This window comes from Echiichthys vipera (genome assembly GCF_963691815.1).
Source record: "Echiichthys vipera genome assembly, chromosome: 12".
Taxonomy (NCBI): domain Eukaryota; kingdom Metazoa; phylum Chordata; class Actinopteri; order Perciformes; family Trachinidae; genus Echiichthys; species Echiichthys vipera.
Genome location: NC_139837.1, coordinates 16,482,222 through 16,506,575, shown reverse-complemented (window position 1 = coordinate 16,506,575; position 24,354 = coordinate 16,482,222). Strand labels below are relative to the sequence as shown.

Genomic DNA, 24,354 nt, shown 5'->3' with positions numbered 1-24,354 from the left:
CGCGGGGGAGAAGCGCAGCTTCAGATGAAACATAAAAACATTGTTCAAACAGGTAAAACCTCAGCACAGTCTCATGGCGACGCCTCATTTTGAGCAGGTTTTACATCGTAAAGTAAATATTACCGTAAGTGGCTGTTTTTTATACAACATATCAATGTTGTATAAAAAAACTCCCATTTGCAAAAAAAACGCAGCGCAACACACAATATCTGCTGTGATATGAGAGCATTACTGGTTGTTAATGTTGGAAATGTAAGGAGGGGTGAGATGGACTGTGACATGAAACGGTGTTGTGCCGTATTCAGCCCCCTCGCATTATAGGTGATATTCTGGATCAGAAGGCTTTATAGGAGTAGTTAATATAACGGTAACCCAACTAAAAGCACACACTTTTGAACCTATGAATTGCAAGAAAAGCTGGAATTATATTTAGAAACGCTGAGTCAAATACATTCAACTTGCTCAAAAGATCCATTTCATTCATTTTGTAATTATGGCTGCAGCATATTAAGGACGTCTATGCGCGGTCTGATAATCATCTCCCGACGAATATTTAATTCTCTTTGCGAAATGCGTCACCTTCATTCACGGGATCGTTATCAAAATGACACGCCATGGTAGTGTAACTATTCAACACTTAATATAACTTCTAATGTAGGCCTACTGAATGACTTTTATACGTTGTATACAAAAACTCCCGTTTGCAAAAAACCGCAGCGCAACACAGAATATCTGCTGTGATATGAAACGGTACCGCTCAAAAAGAGAATTGTCTGGAAATGCAAGAACATCTATAATCAATAGTCTGATAATCATCTCCCGACGAATATATAATTATCTGCGCAGTAATGCTGCAGCTTCATCCACGGGATTGTTATCAGAAGGACACGCCATAGTAGTGAAATAGTCGCCACCTAATATAACTTCTAATGACTGATATTTGCAGTGATTTTCTGAAAAAACAGACGGAACTATAGCAGAACTATACTTCGCCAAAACTCGCGTGCTGACTGAATGAATGAGGAAATGAAACACCGTGTGTGGCTGAAAGAGGGCGGAGACAGAGAGAAACTCAAGGTTTTCTGAGAAAAACCTGGTCCCGACCAGGTTAGTTTCAGAGAGCATGTTACCATGGTAACTGACCGAGAGTTTAAGTTACCTCCCTTTGTGAAACAGGCTAGAGTTACCCCTCTGTCTCTGGTTTGAGTTACCTCCCTTTGTGAAACGGAAAACTCAGAGTTTCCCTCATTTCAGGGTTAACATACTCAGAGTTTTCACTAAACCTGCTTTGTGAAACAGGCCCCTGGTCCCGATCAGGTTAGTTTCAGAGAGCATGTTACCATGGTAACTGACCTAGAGTTTAAGTTACCTCCCTTTGTGAAACAGGCTAGAGTTACCCCTCTCTCTCTGGTTTGAGTTACCTCCCTTTGTGAAACGGAAAACTCAGAGTTTCCCTCATTTCAGGGTTAACATACTCAGAGTTTTCACTAAACCTGCTTTGTGAAACAGGCCCCTGGAGACATCTAGTGAAGCGGACTGTAAATAACAGAGATGGTTTTGAGAACTTTGCTAGTTGCTTATATGTCTGTCTATGGACAGATTTTGTCACCGTGATAGTGTGCAACCGTGCAAGATAAAGTCACAAAACTTTACAGGGTAGGATGTGGATGAATTGCCTTTCAAGCCATCTATGCCCCAGGTCTATTCTTGTTAATTTAGCTACCCTGTCAAATATGAAAGCACTAAAAAAACAACACATAAACCACAGTCGAGTAATGCAGCTTTTATTGTTTAAAACATACATTTTTCTTAAATAGTCTTTCTTACACATCATAAAGAGAATCTTCCTCATTTTTGTGAAACGAATGGCATAATTCTCAGAGGATTTCTTCAATTTGGACATTTTAGTACATAGTGTTTCTTGGTTTCTGGCCCAATAGGTGTTCATTGTTATTCCCTCAACCAAATAAATGAAATGATACTATGCAGTTTATCTATCTTTATCATTTATCTCAATAAATTTGAGAGATTTTTTTTCAGTTGTATGTAGAAAATGGTGCATGAGAAAAAGAATATTGTTTTTTTGATCTAGAGACCAGCACCACAGAAACCCCAGACCCCGACATCCTTTCCACAACAGCACCAAACCTTTCATCACTGCCGACCTTACAAATGTCCATCGCACAACTCAAACTGTCCTCCAAAAATTCTCTTTTCTAGTTAACCAATACAACAACTGCAGTTAAGTTATGTTCATCAGGTGAGTACAGCCACTGTTTGTGTAGGGTGATTTGTTTGGTTGGGCCTGGAGTGCACAAGGGTTTACATGTCAAGGAGCAGCACCCTAGGGTCCTCCACTACTGACTTGATCTTGCGCAGGAAAGTGACCGCCTCTCTTCCATCAATCAGACGATGGTCGTACGTCAGGGCAACATACATCATGGGACGGATCTCCACCTAAACAACAAAAAAGGAGTCAATGCATGCAAGATTAGAGAGATGTAGAAAGAAAGTTTAGTGAACACCTAATAATTGGCAAACAGAGCTGTAGTGTGAAGAGATTTGACAAACCAAGACCATTTTGTAATATTTAATCTTATTCAATTAAATAAAAATATTCATTTTACATATGTGCTAAATATGTTCTTTTATTTGGTGTATTTTGTGTATTTGCATATTTAAAATTAAAGAAACAAACCTTGCCACCGATTGCTACAGGCCTGTCAAAGATGCCATGCATGCCTAAAATAGCAGACTGTGGTGGATTGATTATCGGTGTGCCGAACATGGACCCAAACACACCACCGTTGCTGATGGTGAAGGTTCCTCCATCCATGTCCTCAACAGCCAGCTCATTCTTACGGGCCTACAAACAAATCCACAGTTAAGATAAACCACATAATGAGATAATCTAGAAATGAGAACCTTTCACAATGAGTTTTTTAAGAAAAACAAAGAAGCTTTGACAAACATGACTCAAACGAATGTTGCATAATATGCACTATAAAAATAATACCTTTTCACCCAACAAACTGATGGCCTTCTCAATATCAGCAAAATTCATTCCCTCCACGCTTCGGATTACAGGAACCACCAGACCCTAAGAGAGATGTTATAAGACTGAATTTTCTGCCCTTCACATTAGAGACAAGTGAGCTATCAAGCACTTAGCATTACAATATAATGCACTTGTCTCACCTTCGGTGTGGCCACAGCAACACTGATGTCGACGTAGTCCCTGTACACAATTTCTTTGGTTGTGTCATCAATTACTGAAAACAAGGAGAGAAGTGTGAACATTGTATACAGAGGACATACAGTGCCTTGAAAAAGTATTCATACCCCTTGAATGTTTTCACATTTTTTCACTCTACAACCACAAACTTAAATGTATTTTATTGAGAAGACCGACACAAAGTAACACATAACTGTGAAGTGGGACGAAAATGATACATGGTTTACAAAGATTTAAGCATATAAAAATCTAAAAAGTGTGGTGAGCATTTGTATTCAGCCCCCTCTACTCTGATACCCCTAAATAAAATGCCACCTAATTAGTTAATAGAGTCCACCTGTGTGTAATTTAGTATCAGTATAAATACAACTGTTCTGCAAAGGCCTCAGTGCTTTGTTAGAGAACACTAATCAACAAGTAGCATCATGAAGACCAAGGAACTCACCAGACAGGTCTGGGGAAAAGTTGTGGAGAAGTTTAAAGCAAGGTTAAGCTTTGAACAGCTCAAGAAGCACTGTTCAATCCATCATCCAAAAATGGAAGAAGTATGCCACAACTGCTAACCTACCCTAGACATGGCCGTCCACCTAAACTGACAGAGCGAGCGAGGAGAGCACTGATGACAGAAGCTGCCAAGAGGCCCATGGTCACTCTGGAGGAGTTGCAGAAATCCACAGCTCAGGTGGGAGAATCTGTCCACAAGACAACTATAAGTTGTGTACTCCACAAATCTGGCCTTTATGGAAGAGTAGCAAGAAGAAATTCACTGTTGAAAAACAGACATAAGACATCCTGTTTGCAATTTGCCACAAGCCATGTTGGGGACACAGCAAACATGTGGAAAAGGTGCTCTGGTCAGATGAGACCAAAGTTGAACTTTTTGGCCTGAATGCAAAGTGCTATGTGTATGCATAAAAGTAACACTGCTCATCACCCTGAACACACCATTCCCACTGTGAAGCATGGGGGTGGCAGCCTCATGCTGTGGGGATGCTTTTCTTCAGCAGGGACAGGGAAGCTGGTCAGAGTTGATGGGAGGATGGATGGAGCTAAATACAGGGCAATCCTGCAAGAAAACCTGTTGGAGGCTGCAGAAGACTTGAGACTGGCAAGGAGATTCACCTTCCAGTAAGACAATGGCCCTAAACATAGAGCCAGAGCTACAATGGAATGGTTTAGATCAAAGAATATTCATGTGTTAGAATGGCCCAGTCAAAGTCCAGACCTAAATCCCATTAAGCATCTGTGGCAAGACTTGAAGGTTTCTGTTCACAGACGCTCTCCATCCAATTTGGCTGAGCTTGAGCTATTTTGCATAGAAGAATGGGCAAACATTTCAGATGTGCAAAGCTGGTAGAGACATACCCCAAAAGACTTGCAGCTGTAATTGCAGCGAAAGGTGGCTCTACAAAGTATTGACACAAGGGGCTGAATACAAATGCACACCACACTTGTTGATTTGTATTTGCTTAAATTTTTGTAAACCATTTATCATTTTCGTTCCACTTCACAATTATGTGTCACTTTGTGTTGGTCTATCACATAAAATCTCAGTAAAACACATTTAGGTTTGTGGTTGTAAAATGACAAAATGTGAAAACGTATGAATACTTTTCTTCAAGGCACTGTATGTACAAAAGGTTATATCTGAAAACAACCACTACTTTTTTTACGTGCCATTTGTGTTACATGCAAGTGAAAACTTTTGGAAGGTGCTATTTTAGGCTTAAAAGCCAGCTCCACCCCCCACCCCACGTGTCACTGTGGTCTATCTAAATAGGTCAGGGTGGTCAAAAGGCAGTAAATAAGTGAGTGTAGGTCTTGAGGTTTGGCAGTGAAATATACTGAAACATAAATCGTTTTCTTCACCACACACTCTTGCAGTGACTTGTACCCATGCATGCAAAGACTTGTCAAGCTGATACCACAAAGTGAGGTTTCTCAGTCTTTAAGGTTAAATCTATACCGGCATTGACAGCAGGTTGGTCAGCCAGAGCGTAGGCAGCAGCTTTCACAAATGCAGACATGAAACCCAACTTCATGTTATGTTTTTTCAGGAAGGCATCTTTGTAAGTCTTCCTCATCTCTGTGATGTTACTGCAGGAGGAAAAAAAAGCATTGATCAAATTCAAATTTGGCATTAAAGCAACAAGCAGGGTTGAAGCATATAAGATACTGGATTTGATTGTAGTTATGAAAGTGGGACTAAAAGACTAGCAAGACCTGCGAATTTGAGTACAGCCAAACAAAACATGGAATATACAGAGGTGTAAGAATGACTTAAAATGCATTTTAACACAAAAAACTATAATACTTGAATGTACTTGATGGGTTTTTAAGTTGGTTACTGCTTTGAGTGTACGGCAGACAGAGCAGTTATATTTAAATGAGGTTTACTAAAGTAGCTAAAATAAGACAAGCCACTGCTTTAGCTTGAAACAGGTTACTAAACATTAACTGTATATTGAAACCTTTAAAAAGTATATCAAATTATAAGCTGTACTAGAAATAAAGATACTAGAAACTGAAAATAGTTTTTCAAATATTGTAACCACATTATGAAATATACAGGTCACAATATAAAATCTCTTTTAAAAAAAAGGGGGGAAAAATGTGTTTTCATGGCTCTAAAAGAATTCTGTTACAGATTGTGGTGAATTAAAGCTATTGAAATTGGCCCGCTAATCGTTTCATCATTGCTCATTTTTCTCATGTATCTCTCTTTTTAATTGTTTGTTTTCCTGTCTCTAACCCTGTTGAAGCTCTAGGGTTTCTCCGCTAACATAATTAGCCCCTCCCAAGACACAGACTCTCCGAGAAAGGAGAGAAGAAGCGATAAAAATCTTCACTTTCTAGAGCCTGTAAATCTTATTGGGCTGTCATAAAAGCCCATATCGGTTGAGGCAGCTCTTCCACTCAGAGCGCAGGTCTCTGTGGGCCCCTACAGATGCTCCAGCCTCCTGCTCTGACTAGCTCCTTCGGCTCCAGATGAGCCCTAGCATGGGAAGTCTTCCTCCAGACCGTCAATGTCAATCTAATTAGGATACATAGAAAACCCTGAATAGCTGAAAGCTGACACCGCACATTTGCGGGGAAAAGAAATCCTCAAAGTGTCCTCTTCAGCACAGGGGGCAAGTGCAGACAATAACATTTCCTTGTAAATTAATAAAACCTGTTTTAACAATTCTTATCTTCGTTTTAGATGGCATTACGACCAAATATTTACATTCCAGTGTTTAAGAGAGGATATCAGGTTTCGAAAAGCTTTTCCTATTGGGCAGATTCCAATCTATAACCATTTGTGCAAGTAGTGTTTTGGCTTTTAACACGGATATACATACAATTATGTATACTGTGTACACACTGCACACAAAAGGCACACTTACAAACACTTTTATAGATATTTAAACAGATTTGGAATCTTACACAAGATCTTTTTTTTCCCACCAATGCCTCTAAATTGTCCAGTATATTTTAATGCAGCAGAGCACATTTCACATTCATTATCTAAAATAGCATAGATGGTTAAATCAAGTAGGTCAACCAGTTTGAATTTCCTACCTCATGTCGACCTCATTAAACGTAGTCAACATAGCGCAGGTGTTTTGGGCTTCTTTCAGTCTCTGGGCAATTCTCAGTCTCATGCGGTTCATCTTAACCTAAAACAAAAAACATGAATTATCAGATTCAGTAAATGGTTCCCAACTCTTACTCTAATAGAGCATAAGACAAACTCCAAAAGTCATCATATACTCCTAAATATTTAGGTGAGTGGTGATTTTTGCACTTTACCCTGCTCTCTGTCCTGGCTCCTTTTGTCCCTCCCTCAGCTTGAGCCACTGGTGCAGCTGGAGCAGCAGTGGGCTTGATGGCTGAAACTATGAGAGAGACGTAAAGAAGCAGTTAGTATCTCTTGACATTAGTTTAGTGGAAATGGTGAAAGCCACTGCCTACAATGATTAATCATGTAAGCTAGAGGTCAAGAGCACAGATGTCATACAAAACAGTTCTCACATGACACAGGCCGTCTGTCTCATGACAACTAACCTGGTTTGGTGTCCATAGCATGTGCTGGCACAGGTGGCACAGGGGGCATAGTGGTGGGAATGGGGCCCACAGCTGAAGGAGGAGGAGGTGGAGGGGGAGTAGAAGTAGCAGAAGGTGTTGGAGGGGCTGCAGCGGCCGGGGCCTCGGCTTTAGGAGCCTCTGCAGCTTTGGGAGCACCAGCTAAAGACACAGAGGTGAACATTTAGGTCCAGACGTACTTTGAAGTATTGTCTTAATAAGAATATTTTCCATCAATATTTTAAAATCTTCAACGAAATACAATATTTGAGACCTCCTTTTCGAAGCTTAAAGAGCGCAGTTCCTCCCTCGACCTTCCCTCCATCAGGGACTAAAAGCTCTTCGATCACCCCGGCAGCAGGAGCGGGAACCTGCACTGATGTCTAATGGCAGAAAAAAAAAATCAAAGTCTAAATAATAATGCAAATAGTTCTAGGATATTTTCTAAATAGCAGACATGTTGTGATTTGTATTAGTAATGACAGCAAGCATGTCTTTTAAGTGTTAACACAAGTTCAATGGCTTATAAGAAAATACTGAAAAATATTCAGTCAGTAATGATTTGCCCTTTTTCTCATGCTCTCATGGAGATGCCTGAATGTAAAAATGTAATATTAAAACAAGAAATGTCTAAGAATGAAACCCCAAAACATTTAATACTGGTGGAACATTAACTGTAAAGAGTTGTAAAATGTGGATTAAATACAGTGGTTTGATAAGGAGTTAACACAGTGAGATTGAAGATTACAAAATAATTTATTTCAGCGTTATTGCACTTAATTCTCTCGATGTTTAAATATGTAAAAATGTTTTTTTATCCCACATTATCTGAAAACTCTGTAAGCAAAGTCAAACAACCACCAGTACTCAAAAACATGGTGAACATGTATGATATTTACTTAGTTTTACCTTATCAGTCTCAATTTCACACACCACTTCATCCTCAGAGACGGTGTCTCCAACAGCTGTAAGGAGAAAGCTATATTTTAGCATCTGAGTGCAAATGGACAACCTTTTGCTTAGTTTGGTTATAATTCGGCTGGTATTTGTATCGAAAGAAACCATCCATGCTTTTCCTTATTTAGAAGCAACTAATGCATATCAATTAATAAAAAAAAGGAGTTACCTTTCTCCCACCTCACGTCCCCCTCTGTGACAGATTCTGCAAACGCAGGGGTCTTGACTGTGACAACTTCATCTCCTGGACAACAAAAATGAGTCAAAGGAGATACATTTCTTCCCTCCACACATCAGTGGTCATGCTTCACATTCAGATAAGTGTAAAAAATAAAGGAATGCAGGCTCAAACATACTGTAGGCTACAGACGTCCTGAAGTACTGGATTTGGAAAATGCTGGACCGGGGATCAGATTTTCTGAAAAACAAAAAACAAACAAAAAATTAAACAAACTGCTTTCATTTGTCATCCAAGAAGGCAAAAAATAAATAAATTCATATTTGGCTTGTGTGTATGGAACAGTACATGCTATATACTGAATGATAATTGGTGTATAGGTTCATGACACGTCAAAGGTGGCCAAGTTTTTGAGATATTATTGATGAGTGAAGGACAGAAGACTTTCAATGTCAAATCTCACATATCTACAGTGTGAATGGTGTCCTTAATTCTGATAGTAAAATTGCTTAGTTCTTCAAATAGTTCAGTGTTAATATGAGTTAATGTACTTACATGCTGTTTTTCAAAGTGACAGAATGGCTAGCTGACAGAGCTGTAATAAAACAGACAAGGGCGATGTGTTAATAACTTCTTGCAGCAGGGATATCATATCCCAAAGCGAAGATTGGGATTTAAGACTTAATGCTTGTTGTGTGACCACACATACCTGCCGTGGCCCGCCGAGCTAATGCGTTATTCCCCTGTGACAAGGTACAGTTAAGCATGAGAAAAGGTCTGCAACTTTTTGAATGTATAAGTATTGTGCAGAAAGGCAACTCAACAATGTCTAATAAACTTGAAAACATTGACATCAAGGTCCACAACTATGCTTAACAGTAAATAAAAGATGGGATTGTGAAAATGGCAATGGAGTGAACAACAGGGAGATAAGTCAGTGCTGTCAGTCGGTCAAAGGTCATTGTCTATATAGCGTAGAAGTGACCTTTGACTGACTGGTAATAATCAATAAGCATTTATCTGGCAAACAGGTGGCTACACTAGCAAATGCATTAAATGTATTACTATTTGTGCAGCTACTTGAACAGCAGCAACACATCTTGTTGACAAAATTAACAACTGCACTAATGTTGACCAGGACTTCACTGACAACCGACTTTGATTCTTAGCTTAATAATGCAGCAACAGAATGTCACTCTAACGTTCAGTGGTGGAAGAAGAGCTTTTACTTAAGTAAAAGTAGTAAATACTGTTACAAGTAAAAAGTCCTGCATTGAAAATGTTTCTCAAGTAGAAGTAGAAAAATATAAGCACCAAATATGATTTAAGTGCAAAATTGAAAAGTACTCATTATGCAGAATGTTAGAATATTATATTATTAGATTGTAATTATTGATGGATTAATATAAATATAACTTTTATATTTCAGCTGATAAAGGTGGGGATACATTTATTTACTTCATATAATGCTGTGTAGCTTAATCTAGAATATGTTATTTAATTTGTTGATGATATTTTGTTTTAATAATCAGAATCTGTAAAGTAACTAAAATTAACAAATTAATGTAGTGCAGTAAAAAGTACAGTTTCCTCTCAAATGTAGTGGAATAGGACATATAAAGTAGCATAAGATATTTACTCAAGTACAATACAAGTACTTCAAAATTATACCCAAGTACTGTACTTGTGTACTTAGTTACATTCCACCACTGCTAACATTAAACGAATAAAACACACTTCAGTAGAGTTAGCTCTACTGGGGCGTTGCTTTCTCTCATAAACCACAATATGACCTCAGCTTGACAGCTAAAGAGCACCTAGCTTACCAACCCCTTCATTTACTGTTAGTTAGCCTGGCTAGCGTGTTCTTGCTACAGCTACCAAAATATTGGATTCGTTTGCGTTAACATGGACAGCATACTTTCTGTCAGCAGCTTTTGCATTCACACCAAGACGAACAACCCACCACAGAGAGTACTGTTTTTTAACTTTTACACAGCAAAGACTTGTGAATGGAAGTGTCACACTGTCCTTGGCCGTGGCCCACACAGCTAATGCTAATGCTAACGCCGAACAGGACAGGAGCTGCGCGTTCGCTCGGCCAAAAGACAGCGAAGGGTCCGGTTGCGAGGGGCAACGATAACCGTTAACTTGCTTGTTGCCTACCTGGCGGATGGCACAGAGGGAACGGCCGAAATTCCTAGTGAGACACCGGGAATGGGATAACATGGTGGCTGTGTGACAGCAGCCTGTCAGCAGGAAGGGAACTTCAGGGGAGGAAGTAGTGCGGGATAAGCCAAGTGCTCCGACTGGAGGAGGGGAGTCCTCAGTATGGCCCCCACCCCCGTCTGACCACCTTTAACTACTGAGAAATAATCTATAAATAAAGTGTAAATACCTTCAGCTACCTTTACAGCCTGCAGGTAACAACGCGAGAACAGAGAACAGCAGGATGGTTCTCAAACTTTGTACATGACGTAGCACTTCAAAAAATATCAGGCTCTCTCAAGTACCACCAATAAGACACATGTTAAAATACACTAATCAGCTACGGACAGAAAGGTTTATATTCTTTCCGTAGAAGAATATTTATTCTTGACTGTCTTCAGCCACTCTGCATGAAAAAAGGGTAGCACCAGAACTGAGTGTCAGTGTGTTTTACCTCCGCTCACTATCTTGCCATCGCAGTTTAGTTTGTAACTAACGGACGTGACAACGTAACAGAAAAAAACATATGACAGGAAATGCTAAACCTACTTTAAATGACAGTATCATATTGATTTAGTAATTAATGTTTCCTTGTTTAGTGTGGAGATTCCTTCAAGTGCCACCGTTTGAGAACCAGTGAAATAAGCCATAAGGTAAGGCATTGCACAACAGGTAAAAGTATAAAAACAGAGAATATAACAGAAGAGCGAACAGATACCATCTAAGTCTTGCTGAATCAGAGGCTTATCTTAAATCACTTCTAAAAACACACTTTTATGGGCTTGGTTTCATGTGATGTCGTATTTTTATTTAGTTTATCTATATTATTTTATTTTTATTTTCTCTTTACTGTCTTTTTACCTTAGCATTTGTTCATTTTATTTTGAATAATTATTTGTTTTTTACTGTTCGTTAAAAGTGTCCTATCGTTTATCTCGCCTTGTTGATGGATATATGAGTTAAGATGTATATGCTTTTGACTTTGCCCTTGCTGTCAAAGCACTTTGTAAAATGTGCCAATATAAATAAAGTTATTACTATAGTTATTATTATTATTATTATTAGCATTATTGTGATCCAACTGACAAAGCTCTTTAAGTAGGCCAATAGCTTCAGAGATACTGCAGAAAATGTTTTTATCCTAAATATTATTTAACTTGTCGCTACTTTAGCTTGCACGCCTGTCCTCTTTGTGTTTTGTGTGCCTTGTGTTTTATCCTGTCACTGCCTGGCCACCAATTGCCCATTGGAGACAATAAATTAGAATAGCATTAGATTAGCCTATTGATTTATGTAGGCCTTTATCATGTATGCATGTCAATTTTCCAGTTGTGCATGAATATCAGAACCATTGCCCTATTGATATCAATACATAAGTCATCCTCAGTCAGCCATTGTCATTGTTGGTGATTCAGCAGGCATCAGTCCATCAGGTTTCGGAACCCACCTTCCAACCTACAGCTGTCACTCTCCAACACTTTCCTCCTCTTGACATTATGTGGGTGATGTTCGACCACCTCGTTGCTCTCACATGGCCACGCCCCAGCTCTGTCTGATGCCTCGACTCTCCTGCACCGCTCCTGTCCGGTAACTCACAGTCCGCGCAGGCCATCAGCTCGGCAGCACGGTCCCAGGCAGCAGCGCAACAGGTAAGGTCCCACCACAGCCGCTCCCTCTGTCTCTGTCTCTGTGAACAGTGGTCAAACTGCAGCCCCGTAGGAGTGTGCATGCCTGCAGCTAACCCCGCTTAAAAACCCATCATTTGAATTTAGTGTTTCTTTCATGAGAGGTGATTTTATTTTTGACACTCTCACGCATGCTTTTAAAGTAAAGCTGACAACTATGATAGGTGAGGTAAATGTTTTTATGTCTGTTAAGTGAGTTTTTTTTTTAAATAACAAAAGAAAAATGGCTTTTCTTATTGAGATTGTGTTGAGTTTATGTATCCTAGTTTCATATAGTCTTTTTTTTTTTTTTAATTGATTGCACATTTTATGATCTTCTCCGAGCAGTGAGCTTCAGGTAATTCACCATTTATCCACAAACAGTAGGTCTACAACCTGTCATAGTGCAGGGCATTTGCTAACTGTGAAGAGTATATCAAATATTAACATTACACTGACTATCCACAAATTATAGGAGAATGAAATAATCTTGTGGATTGATTTTATTTTCCTAAAGGATGTTGTTCTTTTTCTGTTAGAATATTTATATATATTACACTAAGAAGTAGGAACATAAGTGGGACTGATATAGAATCCATTGTCTAATGTAGAAATGAAAAAGTATAATCTGTTCTTTTCTAGTCCATCTGTTCCATTTTTATATACAGAAGTATTTTTAATTAGTTTAACAATGCACTTTGTATGAGGTAATGTGTTACAGCATGAAAAATATTATCAAATAAACACTTAAGGGAATGAAGCCAGGGACGACAGAATCAGGAAATTGAAAAAATAAAGAGGTTTTCTTGATAATTCTTCTCGTAAATAATACACATCTGTTTCTTGTGCGTGGCTTTCAGAAGCTGAAATGTACCTTTCATGGGTATGTTACAGTTGTTCTTTTCATCCTTTTGTGTTATCCATTATTACAACCCCAAGATGAAATGATACAAAAGAACGCACTCTCTTATTGCTTAAGATCAAGGATTTCTTCTTCTTTTTTTTCTTACAGAACTGAGGATCTTGCAAATAATGCAGGGTTCCTTGATTTTCCATTCTGTGTGATAGTAATTCATTTGCTTGTTTATGTAGTCATTTTAAAATCACAAGTGTAATTTCAGTTTTTCTAAACAAAATGACAGAATTGCAATTATTAGATAAATGTACCCAAATTTTACAAATGAATGTACTTTATCTTTGCTACCTAACCAAAGCATAAAGAGACATTACATGCTATTGTCATAACTGTTTGATTTGAATGTCACTGTTCAACAACAGGCACAAAAAACAATAAGATACATTTTTTTAATTTAAAATGTTAAATGCAATAAACAATGTAAGAAATACAGTAATTAAGAACAAAAAAGGGCTATAAAATGTCTTTCTCTTGTTTTTAAATGTGTTTTTTCCCATTATTATTTTCTGTCTTTTCAGATTCTTGCCTTTCACATAACCGATTGTGCAACGTGTGTAGCCTCCTCAGTAAGCATGAATCTCAGTCTTCCCGACCAGAACATGCACAACTCCAGTGAAGGCTGCCAAGAGGAAGACAAACCTGACGTCATGTTGCCTTGCTTCCGCAGAAACATGTATGACGAGCCTCTGGCCACGTATTCCAGTGGATCCATCATATCTCAACTCCTCCGTAAGACAATCCACAACAAGAGGGCTCTAGATGAAAGCCATTTTTACCTTTCCAGCTCCACGGCTGCTGACTCCGGCCAGGATGACCAGTGCAGCGTCTCCTCAAAGGACAGCACGGTGGAAGCTGCCTCTCCCATTGCTCACATTTCTACAGGAGCCAGTCTGGAGGGGGAGCATCCCATGACTGACCATCTACAGGCCAAAAGGGCTAGAGTGGAGAACATTATCAGGGTCATGGCAGGCTCTCCAAACAGCAGGCAGCATGGAGACAGTGAGAGGTCTGACACAGATGCCAGAGACACCAGAGAGGCCAGAGAAGCATACAGGGAGAACAAGCGTAAGCAGCGGTTGCCTCAGCATCAGGAACACACTGTTGAAGGACCGGCAAACAGAAGACCTGGAAGCAGCAGTAGTGAGAACTGCAACTCCAAGGATGAGGAGTGTCACAAGCTGAAAGAGCAGCTCCACAGCATGCAAAGGCTGCTGCGCCAGCTCCAGGAAAAGTTCCTTCAGGTTTACAACCAGGAAGACCCTGAACACATTAACAGAGATGAGACACAAGTTGAGCATGGCACCCTGGGAGAAAGCACAGAGTCATGCTACGTAAACACTGAAGATGATATAGAAGGGAAGAATAGCAGAGTGACTGCAGAGAGTAAGGAGCGAATGAAAGTACAACAAAAAGAGAGTCAGAACTTGCAGGAAACCTTGAAGCAGGAGCTCTCCAGGGCTGTAAATGACTGTGTGGACAGGGTGTTCAAGAAGGTGTCCTCCACAGGGCTAGATCTGTCCTCTCAGCAGCGCATGTGCTCATCTCCAGACATGCAGATCAGTGCTGGTGCAGACAGGAAGAGCCAGCAGGCCAGCTCCACCCAGGAACAGCCCCAGGCCGAGGAGGCTGCAGTGAGACCCCGCTCTCTGGACTATTATGAAAGCTCCGAGGCTCAAAGCCCACAGGACCAGACAGAGGCACTGTCACTGGTGGTCCGCAAGCCGACAGTGACCCCTCTGAGCTCAGTCACCCCGACAGTGAAGAGGCCCTATCCTGTGCACCAGACACCATTTCAGTTCAATTACAGTACCCCTCTGCATGACAGTCAGATCCTAGAGCATCTTCTTAAGTACGGGCCCCATTCCAACTTCGGGGGTCTCTCTTGCATGCCCCCATTAATGGACAGGACCTCCCCAGACTCGGTTGACCTGCCCTGGGACACCATCGCCATGAGGTCCAAGGTGACATCCAGCCACCTCAGTCACCACCCTCGTCCCTCAGCACTGGGGGCAGTGACGGTCGACAATCTGTGTCTCCCTCATGTCAAGATTGAGTGCGGCGAACTGCAGAGCATGGCCGAACGAAACCCCTACATGTCACTCAACATATCCTTTCATTATAATATTATATTATAATAAATATTCCGAGCCAGAGTGGCTTTGCTTTTTGGCCTTTTCTTAATGCAGGATTCAGAACTGTATTGTAATAATAATGATGATAAAAAAAAGATAGAGACAATAGTGGGATGTTTGTTTTTGATGTATTCAGGTTGAAAGGGCAGTTATCTGACTTTACTGTGTAAATTCACAACAGCTATTATAGCTCTGATTATAGAATGACATATATTTATGTACTTAATTAATTAATGTAATTAAGTCATACAAACACATACTTGCACAAATGGACAAAACTTGCAGTGAAAACCTTGATGTTACATTATATTATTCTGTACTTATTCCTGTTACATTAATATCTTATATATACTGTATTTACCCTTTTATTTTATACAAACCTCCTATATTTCAGCTTTTCCATTTGAACAATGGTTGAGGCTCATTGCAGCATGGACAGTTCCAGTAACAAACTTCAAGGAGAATTTTTTCTTTGATCTTGCTAACCCCATAGAAAATTATAGCGTCTTCTTTAATCTGAGCAGAGTAATGACTTTAAGTTTAGAAAAAGACAAATAAAAAGGAATACAAGGCTTTGATAAGAATTGCCAGGAACAAAAGCCAATTTTTCAAAGGCAGAGAAAGCATCGGTTTCTGTTTCAGGAAGCGTCATTTTTTCAGACTTGAAAAGGTGCAGGATCTATTTCTCCATCATCAGAGTGATAGGGGTGCATCTAAAAGGTCACGTCTGAGTGCTGGTGGAAACGGAAAGTGCCTCCCAACCATAACACTTGAGCTCTTGTCTTGAGCATTTGTTGTTGGATACCTTTGTCAGAATGTACATGATTGAAATAGAGTGCAAGATAACAGTTTTTTAGCCTTATAGGAACTCCAGGGAATCAGGGAAAAATGTGTTCTTTCAAAATTATGTTTGCTTACATCCACAATCACTACGGTTAATGAATGAATGATTTCACCCCATTCTTTGCCAAAGCTAATTGAAAAGAACAATTTCCTGACTATTGCGCTTTATAAAGTAAATTAAACTAAAATAGTCCCAGAAGTGTTCAGTTTTGTTGATACTCTTGTCACAAGGCATTAGGGAGGAATATTATGTGGTGCCTTTCAGGATTCGCTTTATCTTCACAGAGCAAAGAGCGCTGCTTCTCTTTGAACAATACCACATAAATCTTTCATCCCAACTTCCGTATTTCAAAGGTAGGGTTCCCTAATAAATATATGGCGTGGTGACCCACTAAGGAAATATTATGACCTAAGGCGCGGTGGTGGACTACAGAGGAAATGCTCCTGAGCGTCTTCATTGCCATAGGGGGGAAAGCTTGAAGAGGTTTTGAATTTATTCATAGTGGCAATAAAGGAAATACATGTTGCAATAGGATGTGGAGCAAATTTTTATTATTTTAAATACATAACAGAAGAAAGAAACTATTTAGAAAATATATTATCGGTAACTTTTTTTGTAATACAAAATTTCCAAATCCAACAACATATGTCTTCTTTAAATCAACTTAATTATATCAGAAATTCAGCTCCCTTCTTCAAAACATTTTGAAACAAGCTGTCTTAACTGCCAGGCATGAAGTGCTTTGCTCTCTAATTAAAAATCCCTAATCTAATTCGTAATTCTGTTTTGCCAATAAGCACATGTTAGGGTCATTATTGACTCCCTGGTTAATGCCGAGCTGTTCTTTAGGGAAATTCAATTTAGCTGAAAATTGTGGTAACACAATACTCTGGTCTGCTATCACTTTGCACATGACTGTATGCTGTGTGTTGTATTTAAGTGTCAGTTCTTTCTGCCTTAACGTAAATGTGAACATCCAGGAGGGTCTCACCCCGAGCCATCTGAAGAAGGCAAAGCTAATGTTCTTCTACACCCGCTACCCCAGCTCCAATGTGCTGAAAACATTTTTCCCTGATGTCAAGGTAATTTAGTTGTTTTGTTTTTTTACATTAAAAAAAAAAAATCTCACTTTTTATTTAACTTTTTCAAACAACCTGCCGGATTGTTTGTCCTGAGTTTGACTCCCTGGTGTCTACTTGCATCAGTGTGTGTTTGGGACAGAAAAATCAGCAGTGTGTCGGAGGAGAGAAACAAAAACGCAGAGGGTTTAAATAACAAAGCCACTGAGCTGCTAGTATGTCCTGGGGGCAGAGGGAGATACAGGGGCATTCTCTCTTTAAAAAAAGCCACTCCAGTCAGCAAATGGAGTGACAAAGGACTCTGTAGGCAAGGCATTGCTATTGAGTGTCAACAGAGAGTTGGTATTAGAGACTTGTGCGGCAGCAGCAGGCGGCGATGAGCTGGCCCTAAACACAACATCCTGTGTATTTTGGCCTTGGGCTCATGTCATGCCTCCTCTTCTATCTCCTTTTTGTCTTCTCTCTTGTCTCTCCTTATCACTCTCCTGTTAGTTCTTCTCATTCATCCTATTTATCGCTGCTTACTTCTTTTCAGTCTTTTCCAATAGGAACGGTGCATTCGTCCTGCTTTTATTACAAGCTCCCACTCATACCTCCTCTTCTACCTCTCTCACAATTTTCTCCTGAGTTTCTCTTCCATCTCCCCTCCCATCACCTCACCTTCTACAGTGGCCCTAGATCTCTGAGCCAGTGCGGGCCCCTGCCTCGCAATCTGCTCTGACCCCCGGGGTCAGGGGGGAGGATGCTGTTGCTGCAGCCCTGCGAACGTCTCCTCCTTGCTTACAATCCTGTGGTGGGAAGTGGCACTGAACAAAAGAGCACCTAATCCCAGTGTCTGATTCCATCCTATCAGCCCGAGTCAATGAGAGGGAAGCTTCCTTCTGTCCTTACGCTGCCGCTTTCTCACCCACCACACCAGAGAGAAGAAGCGTCTTTGATGCCTGCCCAGCCCTTAGGCATTTTTTCTGTCTTTCTGGATGAGGAGATAGAATAACACGACTAATGTCAAGACTGAGTTTATAAATACAGCGCCCTGACAGATGTTTTTTCACCCCGGACATCGGTGGGAAAAGCTCAGAGCAATTAATGTCGCGTAGAGTGACAGACCATTTGGTGGCATTTTGCCCTGCAGGTACCAAATGCAGGTTTTCAGTCAATTATGGAAAGAGTGGCTGATGTCAAAGCATCAGATGGCCATTTGATTTTTAATTGAAAAGCCTGGTGTTTAATATTTTTACATTTCTATATGCTCTCATTGAAGTCAGAATTAAATTCTGAAATTACATTTTTAATTTCACCCGTAAATGATGATCTCTGCTTCCGTTTGCCTTCTTCAATAGAGAACAAAAAAACGTAATTGTTTTGCCCAAGGACATTTCAGATGGGGAGATATTTATCATTTCTTAATTATTAATCCTCTGCTGTAAACATATGAATAGAATAAAGTGACAGTTCTATTTTTCTCTTGATTTTCAGTTCAACCGCTGCATCACATCTCAGCTGATCAAGTGGTTCAGCAACTTCAGGGAGTTCTACTACATCCAGATGGAGAAGTTTGCCCGCCAGGCCATTGTTGACGGCATCAGTGATGTCAAAGATATGACGGTCAGCAGGGACTCAGAGCTGTTCCGGGCACTGAACATGCACTACAATAAAGCCAATGACTTCCACGTAAGTGTCACTCATTAGTCATTCTTCAGTTTCTATTTTTTTTGCGTCCAGATATTTCTAGCTGATTTTTTGCTGATGAGGTTTTGTAAAAAGACACACTGCTTTTATTCTGTGCGACACAGGGCCGGCCCTTGACTTTTAGGGGCCCGAGTTGGGTACACTGAAGCAGCATTATCTTTAAATAAATTACAATATATACAGTATTTGTCTGTAAATACTAATTAAAGCATACATAATGTACAAATAAGACTAAAGTGGGACCTATTTACAGCAGCATTATCTTTAAATAAATTACAGTATATACAGTATTTGTCTGTTGCCCCCTCACCCTATAAAGGATCCTTTTGTTTGATGTGTACTTTAGTGTTGCGTTTTATTTTGAAGGGCTGAATCTCACCTGTCTTAATGTGGTTTTAAGGTTTTCTTAAATTGGAAGAACACATTCTTCATATCTACATATTCACACTTCTAGAGCTCACTGATTAACATGTAATATCTTGTTGTTTTTTTACTCTGACCAGTTTCCCTGCAAACATGACCTGTTGAAATCTTGTTTTTACACTTTTTGCATGGACAAAACAATGAATTAGTGGGCTCTGGAGGTGCTGGGAAGCAGATTTTTTTCCATTCGAACAGAAACAGGCAGGCTGTTTCCTTGTTTCCAGTCTTTATGCTGAGCTAAGCTAACCGGCTGGTAGCTTTTGCTTGATATTTAACGGACAAACATGAGAGTGGTATCACTCTTTTCATCGAACTGCGCCAGATGGTGAATAAGTGTATTTCCTAAAATGTCCCACTATTCATTTAAAGCTCAGGAGTTGACACGTTCATCGCAGCAGTTATTAACCTGCTGAAGTATGTCCTCCTGTCAGCATGTAGCATGTGGTCACATATGTCAGTGCTCTGACCTGTGTGTCACACTGCACCTGTGGCTGGCCAGCCTTTATAGCCATTATCTAAACTCCAGAGTGATGCTTTATCAAACTGTGGGAAGAGGAAGCCGCAAAATCCCACTAAAACAACTCAGGATTAGAGGACCAGTACGCCTGAGCGAGACTGAGATTGCTACTGATGCGGAATGCTGAGAAAGACGCTGTGGATTCCGAGGGAGAAGGCCGTTTGGTGGGAAAGGGACAGGACCGTTTTCTTTACCTTGGGACCAAGACATTCCTTTCCCAGGGATGCTTTTGTGTCAGGAGATGAGGGGAAAGAAAAATAACTTATGCCAACATCTGTTGTGTTAACTGGTCAGTGGATGGGAAAAAAGGGCTGCAGGGCGGGTTTTCTCCCAGCATCCCTTGCATCAAGACTATATTTGTTGATGTTTTTATTGTGCTATAGATATGATACTTCAACCACATCAAATCCTTACCTAAACCTAACCTATACCAAATCATTTTAATCCTGCTTCTCCGTATTCTTAGTGGGATTAATAATTATGCTTTGTTGACTGCACTTGGTAGAATCCCTGGGAAGAAAGCGCACCAGTAGTTTGGGTCCAAGAAAACAAGACTAGCTAATCAAAGAGGTCTTTAAATGAAAGCTAATGATTGCAGCATTGCATGTATTGTATGTGTGCAGAGAACAAAGAAATGAGCTCCCTTTCATCAGTTTGAGTGTTTGAAGAATTGCGCTACAGGTCTTCATTTCATATTTTTGACTTTGAGAAAAACTGAAGACAGATTGTTCAGTATGCTTGTAACACCGCATTACATGAAGTACTTGAATATGATTTTAATTACAGTGATTCTACATTTTCTCCCCTTTTGTTTTACAGGTTCCAGACAGATTCCTGGAGGTTTCTGAGATCACATTGCACGAGTTTTACAGTGCCATTTCTGCAGCCAAAGATTCAGACGCCTCTTGGAAAAAGGCCATATACAAGGTGATCTGTAAACTGGACAGCGACGTCCCCGACGACTTCAAGACATCTTCCTATTTATAGGCTGAGGGGGAAATTATAACCGTGAATGAATCAGAGTTAGTCACTTGACAGTATTATTTCATCCTTTCTTGTAGTGCATTTTAGTGAGGTGAATAGTAGATGTTGGATAATTAATGATTTTGTAGATCTGTAAAAAAAAAAACACACACATTCACACCCTTTTAAATATTGATGAGCTATCTATAGTCTACAATGCTGTATGTTCTACTTTTACAAGCAGTTATGCATCAATATTAATGCTCTTGTGGTTCATTTTTATTGTTTAGTGTTTACTTGTATGATCTGCCTCAACACATTTAGAGAGTTACTGAGTTTGTAGGTGTGTAAAAATGATTACAAAGCGTAATCATTCTTTTCGATATTGTGAAACTATAGTGTAGCCTGATTGAGCTGAACTGGAGAAGATTTTTGGCATTTACCGTCAGTATTAGTTTGCTTTTGATTTCATTTCATAGCTGTGTGTGTTGTGTACATGTACATGCGCTGCTGTTGTATGTTGCATAATGTTCTATAATTTTGTTGTAAACTTTTAGCTTGACAGAATGTGCATGTGGAAATAATGCAAGTGACTGTTATGGGTTTTATTATCATGTATAAAGGTCATGTAAAGTACAATCATTTTCAGATGTTTCATTCACAGACATTGTACTGGATGATTATTGAAATTAAAGATGCACTAAATTATAATATAAAACATGTGTTGTGCTCTTCTTTGGAAATACATTAACATATTTAAAATAAAGACACACACCAGGTAAACGCTTTGTTTTTAGTTGCAAATGTTTAACTCTCCCTATGAAAATACTGCGAGCCACTGCCGAGCCCCTAAGGTGCCTCTAATCCACGTCCAACAGCCAGCTGTTAAATGTCCCCCAAACTATGCTGTGCACATTGTTCACCGAAGCCAATTCAAGTCAACTTTCTAAGGCCTGCATTCATTGTGTGGCCTGTGCGGATGCGGACAACTGCCATGTCTTAAAAACAGCCACAATGCATTCCCTCCTAATGACTAACGCCGAGATGACCTCATATCACATTTGTGCCACCAAAGCAAAATTCCACAAACCCGTTGACTCTTTCTTCCAGGCACCACTCAAAGCACGCCGTTCACAAACACAGACACACACACGCAAGTATGGTGATGTCACAAAAATCACAGATGATGCATTTTGGATACCTTATTGGGCTTAATAAACCAAAAAAATCACAGTAGGTGGAAATAAATTCACTGCCTATTGTATAGTTAACTGTGCATTTTCATTGTCAACAGCATTGAAGCATATCAATAATAAAAATGTATGTTTACAGGGGACAGTTTTTTTATCCTTTAAACTTTTACAAAGAGGCAATATGGTTCCTTTAAATTAAAAGAATAAAGACAGGACTGCACAATAGCGTGAACCACTTTTATAAACTGTTTCTTATCACTGTGTGAGATTACAATGTCAGCGCACAAAACCAAACATTTAACAGGAAAACCAATTAGGCACCCAAGCACCAATTACATCAGAAATGATAACATTAAGGAAATTAAAACATTAGTTGAATTGGTTGATGACAAAGACGGGAGACAATAAACCTCACTAATCTTTTAATAGATATTTCTTTTCAATTAGATCTGTCTTCTTCTTCAGTAAATTGATTTACATTCTCAACTCAATTAAAATGCCTCTGGTTGAACCAAAGTGCTTTGCTCAAATTAATTTGTTGTGTAACGATTTTCTGAACAAGACTTGGTCACCTCTGATATAATGAAAGAAAACAAAGAAAATACCTTCAGTTTGTGCGACTGCCTGTGGCGAACAAGGCTTCAACTTAAACAGCTCGATAGGAAATTATGTTCTGTGTTAGAGAGTCTCCGATAAAACACAGTATGCTTTGTAATGAAGATGAAATGAAAAGTAAAAAGGCAACAGTATGTCATAACATTCAAACAAAAAGTGTTGGACAAATGCTTTGTGTTATGCTTTTTAACCTTTAGAAAGGCACGTTTATAGAAATAAAAAATATTGATTTTGAAGAAGCTGTCGGTTTCTCATTCTCACACTTATAGAGACAATATGAAGTTAATTTACATCATTTAGTTCTTGCAGATGAAGAGAAAAAAGTAACAGCATCATCTAGTGAAAGTGTGCCGTACTACACACAGCTCATCTTGCTTCTAACTCAAATCATTCATCTCTCAAAGGGCAAGTTTATTCTTTGGTGTGTGTATATACTTTTTTTTCTTATTTACATTTTAGCCAATAACTAGCATTATTTTAAAATGAAATCTAGATTACCGTTTTAAGCCATTAATATGCAGCATCAGATTCTGTTGTGTACAAAAGTCTCCACACAGGGGTGCACTTGTCATTGTGTAGAAACTGAACCTCTGTTAAGGGATTCTTCAATAGTGTTTTCCTCACAGCAAGGACTTCAGGGAAGCGGACGCTGTGAAATATTTTATAATTGTCAACATTGTATTTTACACATCTGTGGGTTAAAAGAAAGCGTGGCTGATTATGCGCAGTCAATGTGTGTGTGAGTGTGTGTGTGTGTGTGTGGTGTTATATTAATGGGAAAATGAGCCAGTGTCTCCTTAGCAGGGTCCTGGAAAGACAAAGGCGGGATCAAACACCCCTGAGCTGGAGACAAAAGCAGCTAGGGGACCTGGGGCACTGGGACAGACCCTGTGTTTAATCTTCTGCTCATAGATACAGGCTTTTTTGGCAGGCTCCCTCTGTGAGGGCGCAGGGAGCAATAGGGAGTGCAACTTGAGAATGGAGGCCGCTGACTTTAGGCTGCCCTTCAGACAACCACTTCTTGGTGTAGTTTGGTGTGATCACCAGTAAATCTTTATTAATTTTAATTGGAGCCCCCATTTAAAAGAGCAATTAAAGCGGATTAATCGAGCCCATCCCGTATAATGTCTTCTGTTAATTAGTTTGTCAGCACTGTTTTAATATCGCTTAATGACTTCATATTTCAGGGATGACATTAAAGGGATGCTGAAGGAAAAGAAATGGCCTTATCACAATGCACTGCTTTAATGGGAGATGTCCCCCACCAGCGGGCAAGGTCAGGCCTGGGGCCGCTGGGGAGGAAGAAGCTTCAGGGTGGCACCGAGGCAGTCACCTCCAGGGATGCACTAGCACGCACGCGCACGCCACAGTCGGTGTTGTACATACACTCCATCATTCACTCAGTGTGGATCCTCTGTTTTTTGCTCTTCTGCTTTGTCTATTTTGGAGTAAAGGTAGGAAAGTTAAGGCGAAACAGATGCAAATGATATAACTCGAAACTCATTCATTCACATAAATTGCAATGCGAACAACCAAGCCACCTTGAATCTCGTTATTGAAGTGGGATCCCGTAAAGATGGACCAAGATTTTTGTTTTTTTTTCACATTCTTTCTATCTATTCTATTCAATTTTTGCCCACTTGTGGGGCACATATCCATATTCAAGTTCACAATCC

The 24,354-nt window shown here is 39.7% G+C and overlaps 2 protein-coding genes across 2 annotated transcripts; one reads left to right on the top strand and one right to left on the bottom strand.

Annotated features, from left to right (window-relative positions):
- Positions 1-1,768: 1,768 nt before the first annotated feature.
- Positions 1,769-10,728, bottom strand: dlst (dihydrolipoamide S-succinyltransferase). Its single transcript, XM_083924898.1, has 15 exons — positions 10,602-10,728; positions 9,145-9,178; positions 8,991-9,030; positions 8,614-8,675; positions 8,427-8,501; positions 8,210-8,265; positions 7,575-7,683; positions 7,283-7,462; positions 7,028-7,113; positions 6,797-6,894; positions 5,202-5,332; positions 3,199-3,272; positions 3,017-3,100; positions 2,699-2,866; positions 1,769-2,457 (listed from the first exon to the last, which is right to left on the bottom strand). Exons 1-15 carry the CDS (start codon positions 10,662-10,664, stop codon positions 2,323-2,325), a joined length of 1,395 nt encoding a protein of 464 aa, XP_083781024.1. The 5' UTR covers positions 10,665-10,728; the 3' UTR covers positions 1,769-2,322.
- Positions 10,729-13,795: 3,067 nt separating this feature from the next.
- On the top strand, positions 13,796-20,894 carry prox2 (prospero homeobox 2; the record flags this gene model as incomplete). The annotated part of the gene is made up of 4 exons (XM_083923842.1): positions 13,796-15,318; positions 17,146-17,281; positions 18,755-18,949; positions 20,727-20,894. The coding sequence occupies 4 exons, from the start codon at positions 13,796-13,798 to the stop codon at positions 20,892-20,894; spliced, it is 2,022 nt and encodes a 673-aa protein (XP_083779968.1).
- Positions 20,895-24,354: the final 3,460 nt, after the last annotated feature.

Coding starts and splice junctions, on each gene's coding strand:
- dlst (XM_083924898.1), bottom strand. CDS start 10,664: ATGTTATCCCATTCCCGGTGTCTCACTAGGAATTTCGGCCGTTCCCTC. Junction 9,179..10,601: donor CCCTCTGTGCCATCCGCCAG/GTAGGCAACAAG, acceptor ACCTTGTCACAG/GGGAATAACGCATTAGCTCG. Junction 8,676..8,990: donor GTCACTTTGAAAAACAGCAT/GTAAGTACATTA, acceptor TTTGTTTTTCAG/AAAATCTGATCCCCGGTCCA.